The following is a 20,921-nucleotide window of genomic DNA, read 5'->3' as shown; positions in this document are numbered from 1 at the left end:
GCCGTCTCGTCCTGTTACCATCTTTCTAAATTCCATATATATGCGTTAATACTGGAGAAGGCAATGACACCCGACTCCAGCAATTTTGCCTGGAAAATCCCATGGATGGAGGAGCCTGGTAGGCTGCGGTGCATGGAGTCGCTAAGAGTTGGACACCAGTGAGCGATTTCACTTTCACTTTTCGCTTTCATGCATCGGAGAAGGAAATGGCAACCCACTCCAGTGTTCTTGCCTGGAGAATCCCCGGGACGGCAGAGCCTGGTGGGCTGCCGTCTATGGGGTCACACAGAGTTGGACACGCCTGAAGCGACTTAGCAGCAGTAGCAGCAGCAGCATGCGTTAATATACTGTATTGGTGTTTTTCTTTCTGACTGACTTCGCTCTGTATAATAGGCTCCAGTTTCATCCACCTCATTAGAACTGATTCAAATGCATTTTTTTAATAGCTGAGTAACGGAAGCTCTTTGCTACGTGGGGATATCAGCAGCCGACAGACACAAAGGGGTGGTTCCCCTGTGGCCACGCCCCCTTCCCCTCCCCGCCCCACCCTCACTGTCGGCCCAGGCCCGGTTACCTGTGTGGGAGCCCGAGAGGGAGCTGAGGAGCCTAGAGTGCTCGTTGTGGCCGTCATGCACCTCCACTACGTCGTTGAGGGCCGTGTGGAAGAAGGCAAACTGTCCAAACACCACTGTGGAGCAGAGAGAGACGTGGTGTGGAGATCTCAGGGGGGAAGACAGGGCGGCCGTGCTCAGGGGTGGGGGAAGCCCCGGTGGGCTGGGGGCCCCGGACCAGGGGCAGGGCCGCCTCAATGGAGCTTGTTGGTTCATGGGGGCTAACTGCTTGCTGAGCCTTTCCACTGGCTGATTAGACACGGGGCACAGGGACCCGGGGAGGTGGGAAAGGCCCAACCAGAACTCTCCCACAGGGGTCAAGATGACATGGTGGGCTGCACCCAGCAGCCAGGCTAAACCCTATTCCTTCTCAGGTTGCAGCAGCAGCAGCTACTCTAGGACACGGAAGAGCTCTCCGTAACATCCCCGTATTCCATGTTGATCTCAGGACCCCATATTTTCCTTCATTACTCCTGCAAAGATCTAGCCTTTGAGGGCATCCCCTGGCTACAAGATCCCCCACAGTTAATAGGAAAGCGTAGCAGCCCTCCCTGAGGAAGGAGCAACTGTCATTGGTTAGGCAAACCTCTCTACCTCATTTCCCTCTGGCAGATCCAAGGGAAGAGGCAAAGTGATTTTTCTGAAGCTCCTACTGTGTGCCGGGTACCATGCTTGCAATGCATACGATCTTATTGAATCCTGACTCTTGCAGATACCTGATTTTAAGCAAAGAAACTGAAGCTCATAGGTTAAGCGAGTTCCACAAGGCCAGGTAGCTCATGGGAGGGGGCTGAAAAGCTGGTGGACGGTGGCCTGAGGAGCCTCTTTTCAGGAAAGACCTAAGGACTCTGCCATTTGATGGCTAATACAGGCTCTTTCCTCAACTGTCGAATCTCTGCCAGTCACTGCTGGAGGGGTTGGGGTTGCTGATACTGTGGGGCCATGGGGGGCACAGCTCCATTTCAGACCCTGGTAAATTCTGCTGGCACTTATCTCCCAGTTGGCCGGGTGCATCTGAGAGCAAGTACCAGGGTGAGTCTTTCTCTATTTTGGTTCAAGCCTTGAGCATGTAGGAAGTCAGGTGTGCATGCACATGTGTGTTTGTGTGTGTTGCATGTTGGAGCAGGGAGGGACTTGGGCCATGGAATTGACTTCCTGGGGGAAAGAAAGGCATTTGCAATGATGAGTATAGCAGTGAGTGGTGTTAGAGACTCTGAGCTCTCAACTCACGGGCAGAGGAGCAAGAGGGAAAGCCTGTTTCAGCATCCTGAAAATGGACACTGAGCAAGGGGTGATGGCAGAAGTATTTCCATGCTCTTTCCTATGGAGGTGAACAGGATGGGCAAGGTTCACACACTGTGCATTCTAGTGGGAAGAGGCAGTCAAAAATGAAAATAACAACTCTTAAGCAAATAGATAAACAAGATAATTTCAGATAGCATTGAATTTTAGAGGAAATGGGGAAAAAAATGACAGAGCAAGGCAAGCCACTTTAGATAGGGGATCAAAGAAGGACTCAGGCTTGGGACAAATATTTCAGACCCAAGATAAAAACCTGCACTTCATCCCTGGGCTTAGCATCACTAACAAAGAGAAGATGCTCAGGACAGGTCATGACCCTGCCTAGAACCAGCTCTTCAGGTACAGGTTTCAGCTCAGGGAGACTGCTCAGCCTGAGGCTGGGTGCCTACAAGGGCACAAGCTCTTTATTTCTGGAGAAATTCAAGTATACTCTGCATGCCCACCTGTTAAGGACTAGGCACTGGGTGGCAGATGGGATTGGAGAACCTTCCAGTACTTTCCTAGCTCTGATTCTACAAGTCACAAGCTCCTGCCACACTAGTGTGTTGGGGAGCGGGTGTGCACACACACAAATGTGCAGGTGCTGGCGTGCAGCTGGTGGTGCCAGATGGTGGGAGCTGTGAGTAGATGAGGCTGGGAGTTTACAGAGGGCAGAAAACACATCTGTCTCAGCTCTGCAGCTCTGGTTCCCAGCAGAGTGTGAGGTCCCTAGGAGGTGTTAAATTAGTGTTTAGTGAATGATCAGCCTTGCCCCATGTTTACTCCATCCTGTCTCTTGGGAGTAAGCAGCCAGTTCTCTGCGGGCTGCCCCCTCTCTCTTGTAGATGGTCAGGACATACAGATGCCCTTTACCCTACCAATGCCAATCCTGTTTAGAAACAGTTGTTCCTCTTCCGACAAGCAGATTCAGGGTGAAAGCAGTCCAGCTGGTCATTGATTGCCCAGGTTCAACCAGCTTGTGCCCCTCAAGAACTTCCTGAATCTTCCAGGGCTGTTGGACTCCTAACTAGCCCACTGCCAACCAGGTGACAAGCCTGGCTTCTTTCTGCCTGGGTCTCTTGGGATCTGGGGGCTCCTCTACCTTCCCAGGGCACTGACCCATTCCTCCATTTTTTTTCGTGCTCATCCTACCAATTGCTACCCGACCAGCTTCCGGCTTGCAGATGGACTAGCAGGATAACGTGGCACCCAGTTTCCTCCCCTGTACTTTCAAGCCCAGCTCCATCCCACTCCTTCATTTCTTCCTGCCCTGCTGCCACTCTCTCCTGGGTTTCCAGGCAGCCTGGGTCTGCACCACCTCTATTCATACCCGGGCTGTGCTAGGGAGGCCTGGGTGTACCCCCCTTCTCTCTGTCTTGGCTGGTTCCTCTCTAATCACCCCACCCCTTGGTTCCAGTGGGTCTCACTACCCTCTTCAGACTGCTCTGTTCATTTCCCAATAGGAGCCATGCAGTTGAGAGTGGGATTAGGATGCAACTGGGAAGCGCTTGAGAATTGGAAGCAGTTGGAAAACATAAACAAACACACAAAACAAATCCATACCATAGTCCTTGGGCACGGTGACAAAATACAGGCAGATCTGTCCACTGGTGTAGTTCTGAGGGTAGTTGGGGGACAAGACCACTCCATCTGAACCCACATACTGTCCCCCACAGGGGGCTGAAAGAGAAATCAGGTAGAGGCCAGGTGACCTTGGGGGCCTCTCACCAGCTGTCCACCTCTGTTCTGCTCACTCCCAGCCTAAGCTTCTGGCCTGGTGGGGATGCTCTGTGGAGGAGCCACTAATGTGGAGGAGAGAGTTCTAGGAACATTGCCCGGTCCTGCCCAAGCACATCCATCTCTGGCCTGGCACATGGCCTGAAACCCACCCTGATGCTATCAAGGGCCCTCCTGTGTACCTGCCAGTCCTTGCCCTCTAACCAGTGATGCTGGCAATGGCCCCTGGAGGCCCAGCCTTGGGGAGCTCTTCAGGAACCTCTGCTGCTACCAGTGGGGCCTGGACATGGTCTTCTGCCCTCGGTTGACGTCTGGGCCTGGGCAGTCAGTGTCTGCGTGGCTAAGGAGTGGAGGCTTCCCCGAAATAGCCAACTGGGGACAGACAGCTCACGTGACCCAGCCATGGTGCCCACTCTCACAAGGGGTGGGCCACAGAGCCAGCCCTTCTCACCTGGGCCAGGGGCCTCCTTACTTTTTCAATTTAAGTGGCTGCCATGCCCCCAACGTTCTGGTACTCCATCCGCTCCCTCTCATCAGGGTCCCATGGCTAACCCAGATGCCCATGGAATTAGCCCACCCCAGTGGCCTTAGTTCTAACCATATGAACTTGCAGGGGTTTTCCCTAGGACAGGGAACCATCTCAGGGTCATTTTTAAACTCCCCTTCCCTGGTGTCTCAGACAGTAAAGAATCTGCCTGTAATGCAGAAGAGCTGGGTTCAGTCCCTGGGTTGGGAAGATCCCCTGGAGAAGGAAATGGCAATCCACTCCATTATTCTTGCCTGGGAAATCCTATGGATAGAGGAGCCTGGCAGGCTACAGTCCATGGGGTTGCAAAGACTTGGACACGACTGAGCGACTAAGCACAGCTCAAGGACACTGTGTGATCTGAGAGGGATGCCACATCGACAGGGACTGGTACACCTGGTGAATCGCCAGCCTCTCTCATTCACAGTGAGCCCAGGGAGCCCTCCTGTGAGGACCATGTCCCGCCTGCCCCTTCCCCTAGCCCCCGGCCCCTTCTGCCTCTCTGCGTCCTCGCTGCCTCTGCCCCAGCCCCATGCTCCTCCACCTGTGCACACTGGCCGGGGATGGTTCCACACTGGCTTCCCATCAGGCCCCAGGATGCAGCTCAGGGTTGAGGAGCCCTCCACCTCATAGCCCCCATGGCAGTAGTAGGTGATGGAGGAGCCCAGCTTCAGGTCGGACCCCACTCGCGTGCCGTTCTTGATGGAACCGGGGTCGAAACACGACTCCCGTGGGTTTTCTGGAAAAAAGAAAAATAAACACATATACGCAGAGAGCTGGCTTATCAGTGGCCTAATTGCAGGGCACAGCACCTGTGGGGAGACCCTGACACTGATTAGCTATGGAGGATATGGGGATTGGGGACTGACAGGTCTATTCAAGTCTGGAAACCTCTCTAAATTTGGTTAAAAACTGGGACTGGAGAGTGAAATAATGCCATTTGCAGCAACATGTATAGACCTAGAGATGATTATACTAAGTAAAGTAATTCAGACAAAGATAAAGACCACACATATCACTTAGGTGTCAAATCTAAAAAGTGATGCAAATACACTTATTTACAAAACAGACCCACAGACTTTGAAAACAAATTTATGGTTACCAAAGGGGAGGAGTTCTGGGGGAGGGATAAATGAGGAGTTTGGGATTAACAGATACCACCACTACAACTAAAACAAGGGAATGGCAGCCCACTCCAGTATTCTTGTCTGGAGAATCTCCATGGACACAGGAGCCTGGCGGGCTGCAGTCCATGGGGTCTTAGAGTCGGAAATGATGAACGACTAAGCGCACTGCAGAGCACAGGGAACTCTACTCAATATTCTGTAATAACCTACAGGGGAAAAGAATCTGAAAAGAATGGGTGTATGTATATGCGTATCTATCAGTTTGCTGTTCATCTGAAACCAAGATATACGGTAAATCAAGAATGTGTGCATGCTTCGTCGCTTCAGTCATGTATGATTCTTTGCAACCCTATGGATTGTAGCCCACCAGTCTCCTCTGTCCATGGGGTTCTCCAGGCAAGAATACTGGAGTGGGTTGCCATGCTCACCTCCAGGAGATCTTCCTGACCCAGGGATCAAACCCACGTCTTTTATGTCTCTTGCATTGGCAGGTGGGTTCTTTACCATTAGCACCACCTGGGAAGCCCATAAATCAACTATATTCCAGTATAAAATAAAAATTAAATTAAAAATTAAAAAAAAAGAAAGTAGGGCTAGAAGTCCTTTTGAAGAGTGAAATCTCCCTTCTTCTCTCCACTTTCTTGCCCTGGCCCTCCAAGGAGGGAGTTCCTGCTGCACTTTCGAGGCCCTCTCACCCCTGACTCACTGCTCTCAGGGGAGGCACACGCTGCTCTGACTGATGAGAACTGACACGCCGTGGTTCATATCTCAGTCGTGACCAGGTCACGATGGTGAAGGTCAGTACTTGGGCACAGTCCATCCCTTTGCTCAGCTTTGAGCCTTCACCCTCAGCATGGAGCCTCCTGGTTTCTAGAAGCTTGCATTTGTGCCCTGATGATGGGATGGCCCTGTTCGTTGTCTCTGCCTAGAGCTTAGGGTGGAGCAGTTCCAGACACACTGCTAGGTTTAAACTCAAATGGGATCCAGAAAATGGTCCCTTGCCTAACAGAGGACCCCTCATGTGCCCTGTGTTGTATCATCTTGACCCCCACATCAAATCTGTCCTTCCCCAAAGCTTAGCGTCTCTGGCCAGAATGCAACTGATACTGGGTGACCCATTTGTGAATTGCAGAGATACAGGGAAACATCACCAAGTCTTATACTTCATCTTTTCTTTTATAAATTCAGAGTGGGTCAAATATTATTTGAAGTTCAGAAAACTTAAGTAACTTGGAACCAAGTTCACATAGCTCATATGAGGCGGAAGAAGCTGTGGCACCCAAAATTCATTCCTCCCACCTGATCCTTTTAAGTAACGGAACCCAGGGTTTATCCAGAATATCAAGGCACCAGCTAAGATCTATACCTTCCAGCCTCCCAGGCAGCTAGATCTGGTCAAAGAGTAGTAAACACAGTCAGGACAGATCACTGCCTCCCGAATCACTCCGAGTAAAAGCCCCAGTCCTTACAAGTCTCCAAGGTCCTGCACATCCTGCCCCAGTCGGCCCTCTGTGACCCTGATCCCTACTGCCCCTTTGCTAACTTTGCTCCGATCACATTGGTCTCTGTGTGCATTCTCCCATCCTCATGGCTCCCTTGTCACTTCTTGCAGGACTTAGCTCAATATCGCCTTCTCAGTGACACTTGTCTGACCAACTCTTCTTTTTAATTTAAAAAAGTTTAAAAATTTTGTGGCTGTGCCACATGACATAAAGGTTTGAACCCACATCCCTTGCACTGGAAGCACAGAGTCTTAACCACTGGACTGCCAAGGAAGTCCCCTGGCCAGCTCTTTAAAATTGTGATATTCCTCTCCCCAGCACTCCCCATCACCCTTCACTGCTTTATTCTCTGCACTTCTGTTTTCTTCTCAATACTATCTCATACACCATACAGTTGCCTAATTTCTTTCTATCTCCCTCCACTAGAATGTAGGTTCCAGGAAGGCAGTTTTCCAGTTTCGTTCACTGCTGTAGTCCAGTGCCTGGCATATGATAGGCACTCAATAAATATTTCTTAAGTAGAGAAAACTCTTGAGAGTCCCTTGGACGTAAAGGAGATCAAATCAGTCAATCCTAAAGGAAATCAACCATGAATATTCATTGGAAGGACTGATGCTAAGCTGAAGCTCTAATACTTTGGTTACCTGATGTGAATAGCTGACTTTTTGGGAAAGACCCTGATGCTGGGAAAGACTGAGGGCAGGAGGAGAAGGGGGTGACAGAGGATGAGATGGTTGGATGGCATCACTGACTCAATAAACATGAGTTTGAGCAGCTCTGGGAGATAGTGAAGGACAGGGAAGCCTGGTGTGCTGCAGTCCATGGGGTCGCAAAGAGTTGGGCACGACTTAGCAACTGAACAACAAAGTGGATACATGTGGGATTTCTGGAAAGACTGCTGAAGGGAAGGCAACTCAGCTGAGAGAATAGTCATTGACCCTTCCTTCTTTCTTCCCTTCCTCCTTCCCACAGTTTGGAACTCAGATATGGTGGATGGACCTCCAGTCGCCACCTTGGATCCTGAGATAACCTGGAGGATGGGAGCCACATAGCCATGATACAGCAGAAAGACACAAGGAGCCTAGATGGAGACACTTCAACAGCTTTGGGTGAAAATCTTCAGATTTCTTTCACAGAATAAGAATAGACTTCTACATCATATAAACAACTGTGCTTCTGGGTAACTGCCACACTGGCAGCCCCAGCTGGATATGACTGCCCAGAACATTACTCTATGTCAGAGAGTCCTTTCCTCCTTTCTGTGTGTGGCAAATTCCTACACTTTTCAATGTCATGCTCTCCTGAGAAAATGTCCTGAATGTTGCTTTCTTTCTGGCAGAATTTCATTTTTCTTTTCTTGATTATCTTGGTAGGTCGGGTAAGTGCATTTCTTTCCAGTGGGTTCTGAACTCCTAAAGGACAGGGATCCATCATCTATTCTTCTCATAACCTTGGCAACTAGCACAGAACTTGGCACTAGGGCTGACTCTATTTGGCATGTAATAGGGCTTAATAAATGGATTCTGAGTTGATTGGCTGAATACCTCTAGACTTAGAAAATCAACATCAATGAGCCAACTACAGACTGTGTTCTATCACTGCTCACATGTCAGAGCAAGAAGAACTCATCATTCCAAGCACTGTCACATCAATAATAACGACAAGGCTAATGATAATGATGATAGCTTCTTACACAGGAATATCGTTTTGTAATTTTCAAAGCACTTTCCAATCTGTTATCCTGCTTGTACCTCACAATACCCTCTGCAGTAGGGAGGGTCAGGTATGCTTCTGTTCCAGTTATAGATGAGGAATGTGGTGATCAGAGAGGCTAAATGAGTTTTCCAAGCCATTCAACTATTAAGAGGTAGAGTTAATACCAAACTCAGGTCTTCAGGCTGCCAAACCAGAGCTCAGCTGTGAATGATAAAACTAAATGACTAAAACATCATGATGATAATAACAAATAAGCCCCAAGCCCTCCAAAATGAGAAAATTAAAAGAACCAGATTCTTTTTGTCCTAATAGATAAGGCCTGTTTCCAAACACAGTAACAGCAAAATATTGAAAAATGACAACCCAAACAGTAAGGAATTGGTTTAACAAAGTTGGATTAGAGCCATCCACTGAAATGTAAGCAACCTTTGGAAAGAATAGCAATCGCTTCTTGGCCTTTTGGCTAAGATCAAGTAGAAAGAATAGCAAAAGTCTTTGAATACTGATATGGAAAGGCGCCCAAGATCCATTGTTGGGCAAAACCCAAAACAAAGCTCAAAAAAGAAAACCCAATCCATATTACAGGTTATATACAGTGTGATCCCCATTCATATAGACAGGGATCTGCAAACTGCAGTTCACTGACTCGCTACTGCCTGTTTTTGTAAATAAAGTTTTATTGGAACACAGCCACGCCCATTTGTTTACATATTGTCTACGACTGTTTTAGCATTATAACAGCAGAACTGATAGTAGCAGAGACCATCTGGCCTGCTAAACCTAAAATATTTACTCTCTGGTCCTTTACAGAAGAGTTTGCTGACCTCTGGTATAGAATTTATATTACTTTCTATATATATATATATATGTATATATATAAAATATCTGGAATGAGATAACAAGCCATTTATACTGGTACTTTAGGGAATGGTAGTATTGGGAGATGTTAAGTTTTTAGAGCATATCTTAAATGCTTCTATATTAGTTGAATTTTTCTAATAAACATGTGTTACTTTTCTTATATATTTATTTTTGTAGAGCATCTTACTTTTATTGTTTTAATTCATTATCCTTTCCACCATAAAACTATACATCAATGTGTTCTTCTATTAGTCATAAAATGGCATTAAGGGCACATAATCCAGATAGAATCTCTGAAAAGCAAAATTATTCTAATTTTAATGATTATTCCAAATAAGATTCTAAAAGAGAGCATACATTATTTTATTTTCCAGAAATATGACATTGCTGGATCAAAAAGTTAGAAGGATAACATATTGTACACATGATGCCTCTCCTTTCTGACTTGGAAAAGGTATAGAAATATTCAACATATTAAAGACATCAATATTAGTTAATGATGATATGATAGTAGATTATCAATGAGCTCTGATTCCAAAATCAGTAATTTCTGTCTTCTCTTTTAAATATTCTATTTGTCTTGCTATCCAGTGTTATAATAGTTATAAGGAATACTGTATTCATTATTTGAAAAATGTTTACACTTAGAAAAAAAACATGTGTTAAGTTGAAAGTAAGCATAAATGAAGAGATCTTGAATTTAGAAAGACCAGGGCAGAGCTGAGTGGGGGGAGCAGATGTGGAAATCTGGTAGGAAAATCCAGGCTTACAGTGTTACTTTTAAGGGCTTGAAAGAGAAAATAGGTACTTTTTAGTAAATTTTGGAAAAGTTGATTCATCCTGGCATTTCCTGAGTTATTTCAGGTTCTCTAACACTTGCTTTGAACTCTTCTTCCCTCTGTCTGAAACCCCCTCCACTCCTGCTCTTACACAGGGGGCTTCTCAACCTTTAGGTCTCTTTTCCGTGAGGCCTTCACCATTCTGAAGCGGGCTCCCCATTTCTCTTTCTTATGGTAGTTTGTTCTTCCCTCACTTTTTATGCTTCTCACTTCTTGTTCGTCTCCTTATTTATTGTCTGTTTCCTCACCTTCATGTTTCCCTCAAGTTGGGACTGTGACCCTTTTGCTCACTGCTGTGTCCTCCGCATACAGCGCAGGGCGTGTCATGAAGTAGGAGCTTAATAAGCATTTGTTGGGTGAACGAATGGTTTTTAGACACGTGCATGGATGTCCTAGCCTGTCCCGGCCCAAGAGGAAACCACCACACCTGCTGGAAGATGAGAATAAAGGTCCCTCCCAACCACCTTACTGGTTTTTCTGGTCTGGAAAAAGACACTAAACCTCCCTGGGACTCGTTTTTCAAAACTGTGTTCAAAAGACAGGATTCTCATTCCCTCTGCGTCCTTCTGCTGCTGCTGCTAAGTCGCTTCAGTCGTGTCCGACTCTGTGCGACCCCATAGACGGAAGCCAACCAGGCTCCCCCGTCCCTGGGGTACTCTAGGCAAGAACACTGGAGTGGGTTGCCATTTCCTTCTCCAATGCATGAAAGTGAAAAGTGAAAGTGAAGTCGCTCAGTCGTGTCCGACTCTTAGCGACCCCATGGACTGCAGCCTGCCAGGCTCCTCCATCCATGGGATTTTCCAGGCAAGAGTACTGGAGTGGGGTGTCAATGCCTTCTCCACTGCATCCTTCTAGCAGACGGTAAAACTACCCAGGAGGCTGCATTCAGATGAGAAGTGCACCAGAGCATGGGGTAATAGAGATCCACAGCTGACATGACTGCATTCAGAATCATGTCTTAGAAGGGCTGCCCAGAGATGACTAAGTCAGCACAGCCACGTTCCTGGAGCAACTGAACAGAGACACCTACAATCCCACCGTATGCACCCATCTTTGCCTTACATAGGTGCACCTCCAACATTCCATTGTAGTAGAAATGCCTGTGAGCTTAGAATGTGAACTCCATGGGGCCTGGACTTTGCTTTGTTCCTTGCTCTGTTCTCAGCCTCTGTAGCAGTGTCTAGTACACAGTAGGTGCTCAAAAAATACTCAGTGAGAAAATGGATCAAAATGCCTGATGGTCCCTTGCCCCTTATGCAAAAGCTTAATCCTATGACACCGCTCAGGGGACCTCTGACTTAATTTGTCAATCTGATGGTTCCTTTGGGATTGGTAGTTGGGATACAAACAGGGAAGTGATTCAAAGCCAAGAGGGAGGCAGCCCTGCTGTCCTAGGAGAATGGAGAAGCAAAGAAAACTAACCTACAAAGAAAAGTGAATGTGGCAAATACTCAGAAAGGAGCAGGGAGCAGGCCGAGTGGTTCTGGAGATGGAGGAGGACCATCCTCGCATTCAACCTCCGATTCTCCCACCTTGACTGTAATCCCCTTGGGGCATCACGCTTCCTGCCCTTGGGGCTCTTATATTTTAAAAATGTATTCCATTTTGATGCTAAGTGAGAGAGAGTTTTTATCATCCATATTGTTAAAATATAGTGCTCTTTAGCTTAAATCAGTTTGGCTGTTAGTTTTCTTTTTATAATAAAGTCTTTCTGTCTCAAGTTGGTTTAAGTGTTTCTGTTTTTCACCATTTTATAATAAGTTACTCCTTTTTCTTCTTAGTAGTTTCTTCATAGGAACTAAATCATCCCTCACTAAGATGGGACCAAATTGTTTTTGCTTTTCCCTTAGAAAGTTGGCAGGAAATAAGGAAAGACTCCTGGTCTGTTCACCCTGGATCAAAGAGGGGGTTGACTTGGGTCAGAGAGTGGTTTTCACTGCGCTAAGCCCAGCTGAGTCTGGCAACCTCTCTTGAGGTGGATCCTCACACCTCCCAAAGCAGAACCATTGAAACTACAGCTCCATGGAGACACAGATCCTTAGCATTAGTGGAGCCCTGGATCTCTCTAAAAGACAGGATTCTGCCTTTGGACAGGAGAAGGCTTCTAGATAGATATGGCCAACTATTCTTTTCGTAAGAATCCACACCTGCCTCAATGTGCAAGTCCTCTGTGGGTTACCAACTCAACCTAGGGTGTTCTACGGATTTGCAGAGTGTAGAGTATCTAAATTCTTTGTCAAGGATTGGAGAAGTATACAGGACACATGCATGCCACAAATCACAAATATTCATATATTTTAAATACATGTCCCATTCTACCAGGCTAGTTCAATGAACAAAGGTTCTATCTTCCAGACAAAGACAGAACAAATGAAATACCTATCACACAGGAGGAGAAAGGCAATGGGATGGAAGAGCAAAGATCAAAGTGTGTGCCAACTACTATCGAGCCCACTGCCAGGGACTGCCGATTGACCAATCCTCACAACAACCTCTTCATAGAGTACCACTGTCCCTCTCTGACAGACAAGGAGGCGATTCTCAGAGAAGTTAAGTAACTTGTTTAAGGCCATATAGGTGATAAGTGATGGTGATCTGCCTTATATAGATATTGAACGTGAGGGGATATCATCAAGTTCTTGGGATCCAGTAGTGAGTAGACCCATTCCAGGAACCCAGGGATATGGAGAAGGAGACCATGGGATCTCCCTGGGTTCCACCAAATGGGCTACCTGTGAAGAGGGCTGGGACATAGTACAGAGGTGATCCAAATTTGGAGGTGTGTAATCTGAGAAGGAAGGAAGGTCCAGGTCTCACCAGGTACCTCCCACCCCAAGTAGACACACTCACTTGGCACTTGCTCCGCGGATCCTCATAAGGTGGCAGAAGGTGCATTGTGGGCTGTGTCTCTCCCCTTGCCCCTCCCCAGTAATTGGCCCCCTTTGGCTGCTTGGCAGGCTCGGGTGGCAGCTTGGAAGGCCCTATTCCCCAGAGCTTTGTTTTGTATCTGAGGACCCTTCCAAATATGGTCTTAGGCCAACAGCTGAACAGGGAAGGGGCTTCTTTGGGAATGAGGACCTAGAAGTGTGGCTGTAGCACATAGATTTGTAGAGAAGACCTGGGGGAGAGGAGACCACAGCCAGGTTGTCATGACAAGGGGACCAGGGAGGAAGCTGAGAGAGTTTCTACCCTGTAGCCACTGAGCCCAGGGATGATGAAATGCAGTCATCTTATAAGAAGGTTGAAAATGGTGACATTTGGGGTAAAATTTTAGAATCCCTGCCATGTAGAAGACTCAGGTGGGACAAGCTTGATGTTGCTTTGATCGTTGCGAAGGCCTGGCTGGGGTGGCTCCAAGTGCCACCTTTGTGTGACTTCTAGCTGTGCTCAGCCACTTGACAGGGAATTTAATAAAAGGTGCAGTTGTGCAAGGTTTATGCGACTGAAGGATCAGGGAGCAGGAAAATTACGGGTACCGATGAAAGTGTCATTAAAGAAATGAATAATAAAGAGTGAAGATGATGTCACGGCAGGGAGGATGGTGGTGGGCGGAGCAATGGGGATCCCGGCTGAACCTAAGACATGCCTCCTGCTGGCGTCCCAGGACTTGTGACTGCATTTGTCCTGACGCCAGCACGTGGCGACTGAGGGCAGGAGGTTTACCCAATGGCGGTTTTCCAGAGGAAGACAGGATGGCAGAGAATCCAGGCCAGTCCCACGAGGAAAGATGACCACAGGCAAAACTTTCTCTAACCTGTGCCCCAGGCATCTTTGAGAATTGTATCTGACACACAGCAGGGGACTGAGAGTCACGAGGATTTCGGTGAGTCAATGGATGCGAACTGCTCAGGACACTGCTGGCTGTTGGCAGACTACTAAATTAACCACTATTATGATTCGGATTATTTGTGAGCGCGTGTGAACTAATCCCAGGAGTTGCCACAAATATTTAATGAAGGGACACTTTAAAAGGTTGCTTGCTGAGGTCGCACATTAAACAAGTGGGGGATGTGAGCCAGGAACTTTTTAAATTTTAACTGGTACTGTGACCCCATTTGTACACACCAGCTCCATTTGTACACACCGGCTGATGAGTCTGGCGGAACTTGGGTTACAGTAGCAATAACAAATTCCATCATCTCCAGAGAATCTACAGAGCACTTAGTCCATCCTGGGCACTATCTTCCTGCATTTCATTTATATGTATAAAATATCTTTTAATTTAACCTTCTGCAACATAACTATTATGATCACCATTTTATAGCTGGAGAAATGGGTTCCAAGAGATAATATCTAACCAAGTTCACAAATCAAGCAAAAGATGGAGCTAGGATCTGGATAATGGCGCCTGGAATCATTAGAGGAAAAGAAAAGGTCAAACAGAATAATAGAGTAGAAGAAAGTGAAGTGCTCGAGAACCTGGAATATTTCTCCTGCTGCTGCTACGACTGGAATATTACAGAATGTTTGCAAGGTGCCAGGCCCCAGACCTGGGCTTTCATGCATGGATTCATCAAGTGCGTTTCTGTGCTGTAGAAATTATTCTACCATCATTTTGTAAATGCAGAAATAGAGTTTTGGAGAGGTTAAATAACTTGCTCCAGGCCATACACATTATTGACCCGGGGATTTTTGCAGAAACAAACACCTGTGGCTGGTGATTTGCTATGTAAATGCTGGGAAGGATTGAGGGCAGGAGGAGAAGGGGGTGACAAAGGATGAGATGGTTGGATGGCATCATCGAGTCAGTGGACATGAGTTTGAGCAAACTCTGGGAGACAGTGAAGGACAGGGAAGACTGGCGTGCTGCAGTCCATGGGGTTGCAAAGGGTCGGACACGACTGAGCAACAGAAGAAGAAGAACAACAAGAAGTGAATATTGAAACACTCCAGTCAATAACATTTGGGTAACAAAAGACATTAATATGTCTCTGGTCAATAAGTCCTTAAGGAGTAAACATGAGCCCTGTACCCAGTTGATCTGATGTCAGTGCTCTTGCCCAGGCAGGGACCGAGGCCTGTGTCAGTAAGCAGATTTTTATGCAAACACAGCTATGCCCATCCCTTTCTGATCCATCTTTGGCTGCTTTCGTGCTATAGCGGCATCAGTAGCAGGGAGTAACTGTGATATAGACTGCATGGCTCACAAAGCTGAACTATTTACTGTCTGGCCCGTCAAGAAAAAAATCTGCTGACCTCGGCTCGACCCCCATACCCTTCAGCTTGCTTTCATTAATCCAAAAGTGGAATGAGAACAAAAGGATGGGATAGCTGGAGGGATGAGAAAATGTGATCAAGGGGTGTCATTCTGTAGTGACCTACATGGGAGGAGAGTCTGACAGGGACCCACATATATGGGTGGCTGAAGCACTTTGCTGGGTGCCTGATATTAACACAACACTGTAAATCAATTGTACTCCAATATAAAATAAAAATTAGATGAAAAAAAGTGTCCGAAAGTGTCCTGTTTATGACAGGGTGCCAGAGGATGGCCAAGGAGTGCCCTTGGGACAGAGATCCAGGCACTGTGACCCCAGGACTCGGGTGGGCCCTGCATTTACCCAGGAGGGTGGGAGGCTTTGGGGTAGAGAGAGAGACAGCCTCACATCAGAACCCTCAGCAAATGCAGGGGCATGGCCTTGAAGATGCCAGCTGATCGCTTGGGCTGAAGTTATGAGACTGAAGAAGATCTAGACTTGACCTTTGTAGAAAAGGGAGTAAATGGGAGTCGTGATGTCAAAACAGAAACGAGGTGCAGGAAGAAAGCGAGGCCCCTTTTCTCCCGGGCCTGGGGCAGCTGGGTGCAAGGGCCCACTCCGAGGGCCACAGAAAGGCAGGGGCTCTGCAGGTGGCAGCAGGCTCCCCGTGACCCCATCCAACCTTCTCCTCGCCACACTACGCCTCCCCATCCCTGGCCAGGTGTGGTTGGCCCTGCCCACGTCATCTCTGCCCGCCCCCCTGGCCCTTACCTGTGTAGTCGATGACAAAGCCGGTGTTGCTCACTGAAGCATCGCTGCGGAAGGCGAGGAAGAGACTGTTGCTGCTGCTTTCGATGCGGCTGGGAAGCTGGGAGCCGTAGAAGCTTCCTATGAGGGGGCTGAGAGAGTCCCGTCCGTCGTAGATATGGAGGAAGTCGTAGCCAGGCTCCAAGTTAAAGCTGGGGAACAAACACATCCCGACCCCACCCCGCTGAGGTCACATAAAGGCTGGTACCCAGCCTCGGGCTCAACCAAAGGACAGGGCCCCCCACACAGCAAGTCCTCCAGCCCCCTGGCACCCAATCCCTGAGACCTCCTGGCCCCGCCTAACCTCCCAGTGAGAGAGAAGATGGACAAGGCAGGCTTGGACAGAGCGCCAGATTCTAGCATCAGGGTCCAGAAAGCTGGAGTCAAAAGCCTAACACCCTCTTTTTTTTAAAAAAAAGGTGTTTTAAAAAATTGAATTATATTTGACATGGCATATAAATTTGAGGGGTACAACATGCTGATTGACTACATTTATATATTGTTATATGATTTCCTTTGTAGCAATAATTGGCACCTCTGTCACATCATATAATTATCGTTTCTTTTTAGCGGTTGGAATAATTAAGATCTAGCCTATTAGCAAGTTTGATGATTATAACAACACTGTTGCCTATATTGACTACACTGTGCACAGAAGGGAAAATCAGTTATCAGCTCTACACATCGAGTGGTCAGAACCCACAGAGCAGGCCCAGAAGCCAGGCCTCTTACCTGCCTCTACTATTCTTTACACTGTCCTAAGCTGCACCCGCTTTTCTGAGGGGTGAGAGCCACCCAGGGAGCCATTCACTGGCAGGAAGGGGTTCATTCTCATGAAGGACCCTCACTTCATTCACTTCCCACCTCCCCCAGCCAGTTTTCAGCTCACCCCATTCCTGGGTCCCCCAGGGGCGTCTCTTTCTAAGCAATCCCGACCCTGGTCTAGGAAAAAAAAACAACCCATTTTACAAACCTTCTTAGCTTAGCAAATTGAACGTTAGAGTTCTTCAGTGTCATTTCTCCTACTGAAATGGCTTGAGAGAAAATGAGGGGAAATACCAAGGACTGGCAAGAATGGAGCCGCTGGAACACTCACCTCCTGCTGGCCGGGGTGTGAATTGGTTCAACCACTTGGGAAAACTGTCCTGCAGTATCTGCTAGACCCGAACCTATGCCTGCCCCACAGTGCAGCACTTCCGCTTTTAGGTATACACCCAACAAAGGTGACTGGTGCCAACCAAGGATGCCAAGATGGAAACCACAGAAGTAAATGGATTTGCAGACAACAGTGGCCTGATGCCAACTTGTTCACAGCCCAGCCATGGGTTGGGATATTTAGATCCTCCGCTTGGCTGGACTGAGAACCAAATGGTGCTTCTACCCTTTAAGACATGGCAGAGACAGGAGGCCATTTACCCTCTAGGACAAAGGTGGGGACAGAGCTGGCAGAGAGACAGGGGTCTGGGAGGATTGGACATGGAGTCACATACGCACTGGGCTCCCTGCTACACAGCGCCCGCTCACGCTGCTGCCAGTGCAGGGTCGCCCCCCACGGCTGGGTGGCATGGGCTTCTTGCCCCCACAGTTCAGTTGCTCCACCTGCTCTTTCAAAGGTCACCAAGGGTTTGGGGCTGAGTCAGTTTGGATTCATTTCCAGAAGCCCTCCATCTGCCTCCGTGTCTCTGCAACCATGGGGTTTTATCTGAGCACCCCCAGTATGCCGGCCACTGTGCAAGATGCCCAGGACGCAAGCATGTCAGACACCACCCCTTCTTCAAGAAGGTTCTGGATTGGAAGGAAGTGACGGACGTGAAGACAACAAAGTCTAAAGTCTGTGCAGGCTAGGGGGAACACAGCACCAAGTTCATCAGGGAGGATGGGAGTGAAGTTTGTATTGGGGCATTAGAAGATCCTCAGTGATTGGACAAGGAGGAGAAAGGAAGTCACAGTGAGGGGATGAGCAGAAGCAAAGTCACGAAGTATGAAATAGACTTGGCAACTGTGAGTAGTTCAGTCTGGCTGGAGCTCAGGGTTAGGACTGCGTTCGGAAACTGAGGGGAGAGGCAGGCCAGGGCCAGATGGTTTGGAATGAAACTCAAAAGACTGGACCAAAAATAAAAACCCCAAACTCCTCCCCACCCCCAAATTAAAACCCAAAACAATGTCTCCCTCTTATAGAGAAGAGGGAGACTTTGAAGTATTAAAAAAACTAGGGATATATCTGTTTCTTTCTTTGCTTTTAAACCGAGGTATAATTTATACACGCTGAAATGATCAGCTCTTAAGGATACCACTCCTTCAGTTTTGACACGTGTCTATCAAGACCCAAGGTTTTCACCATCCCCCAAAGTTCCTGGTCAGGGGGGCCCTTCTCAGTCGATCTTCCCCACTCCCAGAAGATACCATTGAGCTGACTTTTTATCACTGTAGATCAGTTTTGCTGATTCTAAAATTTCATTTAAGTGGAATCATACATTATGTACTCATGTGTCTGTCTTCTGTTGCTCAGTGAGATATTTTTGAGACTCATCCACGTTGCTGTACGTGTCAGTAGTTCATTTCCTTTTATTGCCGAGTAGTACATCATTGTGTGTTAAAATGGTAAATGAGGGGCATATTTCAGCGTTTCCCAGTGACGGCATCACTCCGACACCGAGCTAAAGACGAGACTGGCACAGAAGGCAAGATGTAGCAGAGGAACCAGTTAGGAACCTGTGGCAGTAATCTAGACAGGAAGCAGTAAGAGCATCAACCAAGACAGTAGCTGGGAGGATGGAGAAGAGGGGAAAAGCTAAGGTTAACACAGCTGAGGCTCTATGCCTTGGCCACTAACAGAAGAAGCAGTGAAGATGGACAGAGCGGTCACTCCCAATTTTCAGAATAGAGATCATCTAGGGGGAGAAGCAAGGGGCTTAGTTTTGTATGTGTTGTAATCACGAAGCCTACAGGTATCAGACAGAGACCGTCCAATAGTTGGCTATGGAGCCGGCAGCCCACAAGAGAGTCTACGTGGGTGGCAGACTAGACTTTCAGTTTACAAGAGGTGAGTGAAGTGTTGGAGTGGACGAGCTTGTCCAGAGAGGAGGTGTGGCAGGCAGACAGAGGGGCCTGTGACAGAGCCTGTCAGAGGGCGAGGGGCATGAGAAAGAATCCACAAACTCGCAGAAGAAGCTGGAGAGCCAGAGGGGGTAAGTCCACAAAGCCAAGGGGAAAAGCAGGAGAAGGATGCAGGGAGGGATAAAGAGAGGCGGTTGGACAAAGTGTGGAAAGTGCAGTTTGGTTTGGCAGCCAGGAGTGCAGAGGAGTTGCCAGTGGAAGCAAGGAGTCAGAAACCGGATGTCAGTGATTTGAGCGTGAACAAGAGGCGAGGAAAGGAGAGGGAACCAGAGACGATTCTTGTGAAGAGTTTGCTTCTAAAGGAAATCAAGGAGATAATGTTGGAGCTTGGCGGGGGAGTGGCTAAGAGATTCCTGGGCTGTTCCTAAACTGGAGAGGGTGGTAAGAGAAACTGGTGAGAGCAGAGGGGGAGAATTCAGAAGAGCAGGGGCAAAACAACCCTGAATTTCTGAATCTTGGCATCTTCAGAGGTTAAAAAAAAAAGAGAGAGACAAACCAAGAATAATAGGTACTTTATAAATTATCATAAGGATTAAATAGGGCTTCCCGGCTGGCTCAGTGGTAAAGAATCTGCCTGTGATGCAGGAGATGTGGATTTGATCCCTGGGTTGGGAAGATCCCCTGGAGGAGGAAACGGTAACCCACTCCAGTACTCTTGCCTGGGAAATCCCATGCACAGAGGACCCTGGCGGACTGCAGTCCTAAGGGTTGCAAAGAGTCAGGCACGACTGAGTGACTGTGCACAGGGATCGCATACGAGGATACTAGGCATGAAGCCGCAGAGCACAGAGCAGGGCACAGGAGATGCTCAAGGAGTGCTGGTGTCTCTCCTCCTCTGCACTCCTTCACCTCCCCTGGAATGGAGTCCTGAGCACAGAGGCCCTATGTATGCTCACCCGGACCCAGGTCTGCACCCCTGCCTGCGCTGAGCCCTCCTCCTCCCACCCGGGGGAAAGGTACATACATGTTAAATACCAGGGCGATGACATAGTCTGGCGAGACGGTCACCTTCCAGTCACACTCCTTGCCCGGCGGGTAGGGTTCTGGGTAGTTTGGTGACAGGATGACTCCTGATGGTCCCGTCAGGTCTCCACCGCAGGGAGCTGAGGAGAGAGGAAGACAAGGGTGAGGCTGTCCCGGCACCAGGTCACCTTTCCATCAGCGCTGGTAGAGGAGGGACTGCGTCTGATCGACGTAAGTTAGAACGTGGTTCCAGGGGCTCAGGGGAGGGTGGAGTGCCATGGGGGTGAGGTCCCACGTTAAAGTGATGGAGCTGTTTGGAACTGGAGAGAGGAGGGGCTCACACAACACTGTCAGCGCACTAAATGCCACCAAAATGTTCTTTTTTAATGGTTAATTTTATGTTATAGGGATTTCACCTCGCTAAGCTATTAAACAACAAAAATAAAAATACCTGGCTCTGCCACTTCCTGGCTGTGTGACCTCAGGGAATTTATCTAACCTTTCTAGACCTCAGTGTCTCTCCTCTTTTGCAGAGGTAACACCTCTTTCATGGAGCGGTTGTAAAGATTTGGGAGATGTCTGTGAAAGCATGTGGCATACTGGACCTCGTGCATGTGTGAAGCCATTACTAGGCTT

At 48.0% G+C, this 20,921-nt stretch overlaps 1 protein-coding gene across 2 annotated transcripts in view; it reads right to left on the bottom strand.

Moving 5' to 3' along the window:
• CSMD2 (CUB and Sushi multiple domains 2) overlaps positions 1–20,921 on the bottom strand; it is a 693,817-nt gene that overhangs the window by 136,459 nt on the left and 536,437 nt on the right. For both annotated transcript variants that reach the window (XM_044945284.2, XM_044945283.2), the window contains 5 exons: positions 20,287–20,425; positions 16,170–16,357; positions 4,700–4,894; positions 3,456–3,572; positions 575–688 (listed from right to left, as the gene is read on the bottom strand). In XM_044945284.2, the coding sequence (XP_044801219.2) occupies positions 575–688; positions 3,456–3,572; positions 4,700–4,894; positions 16,170–16,357; positions 20,287–20,425 (753 nt within the window). The remainder of the gene's footprint in view (positions 1–574; positions 689–3,455; positions 3,573–4,699; positions 4,895–16,169; positions 16,358–20,286; positions 20,426–20,921) is intronic.

The sequence above is a fragment of the Bubalus bubalis genome, chromosome 6, assembly GCF_019923935.1.
Source record: "Bubalus bubalis isolate 160015118507 breed Murrah chromosome 6, NDDB_SH_1, whole genome shotgun sequence".
Lineage (NCBI taxonomy): Eukaryota > Metazoa > Chordata > Mammalia > Artiodactyla > Bovidae > Bubalus > Bubalus bubalis.
This window is presented reverse-complemented; position numbering and strand designations above follow the sequence as displayed.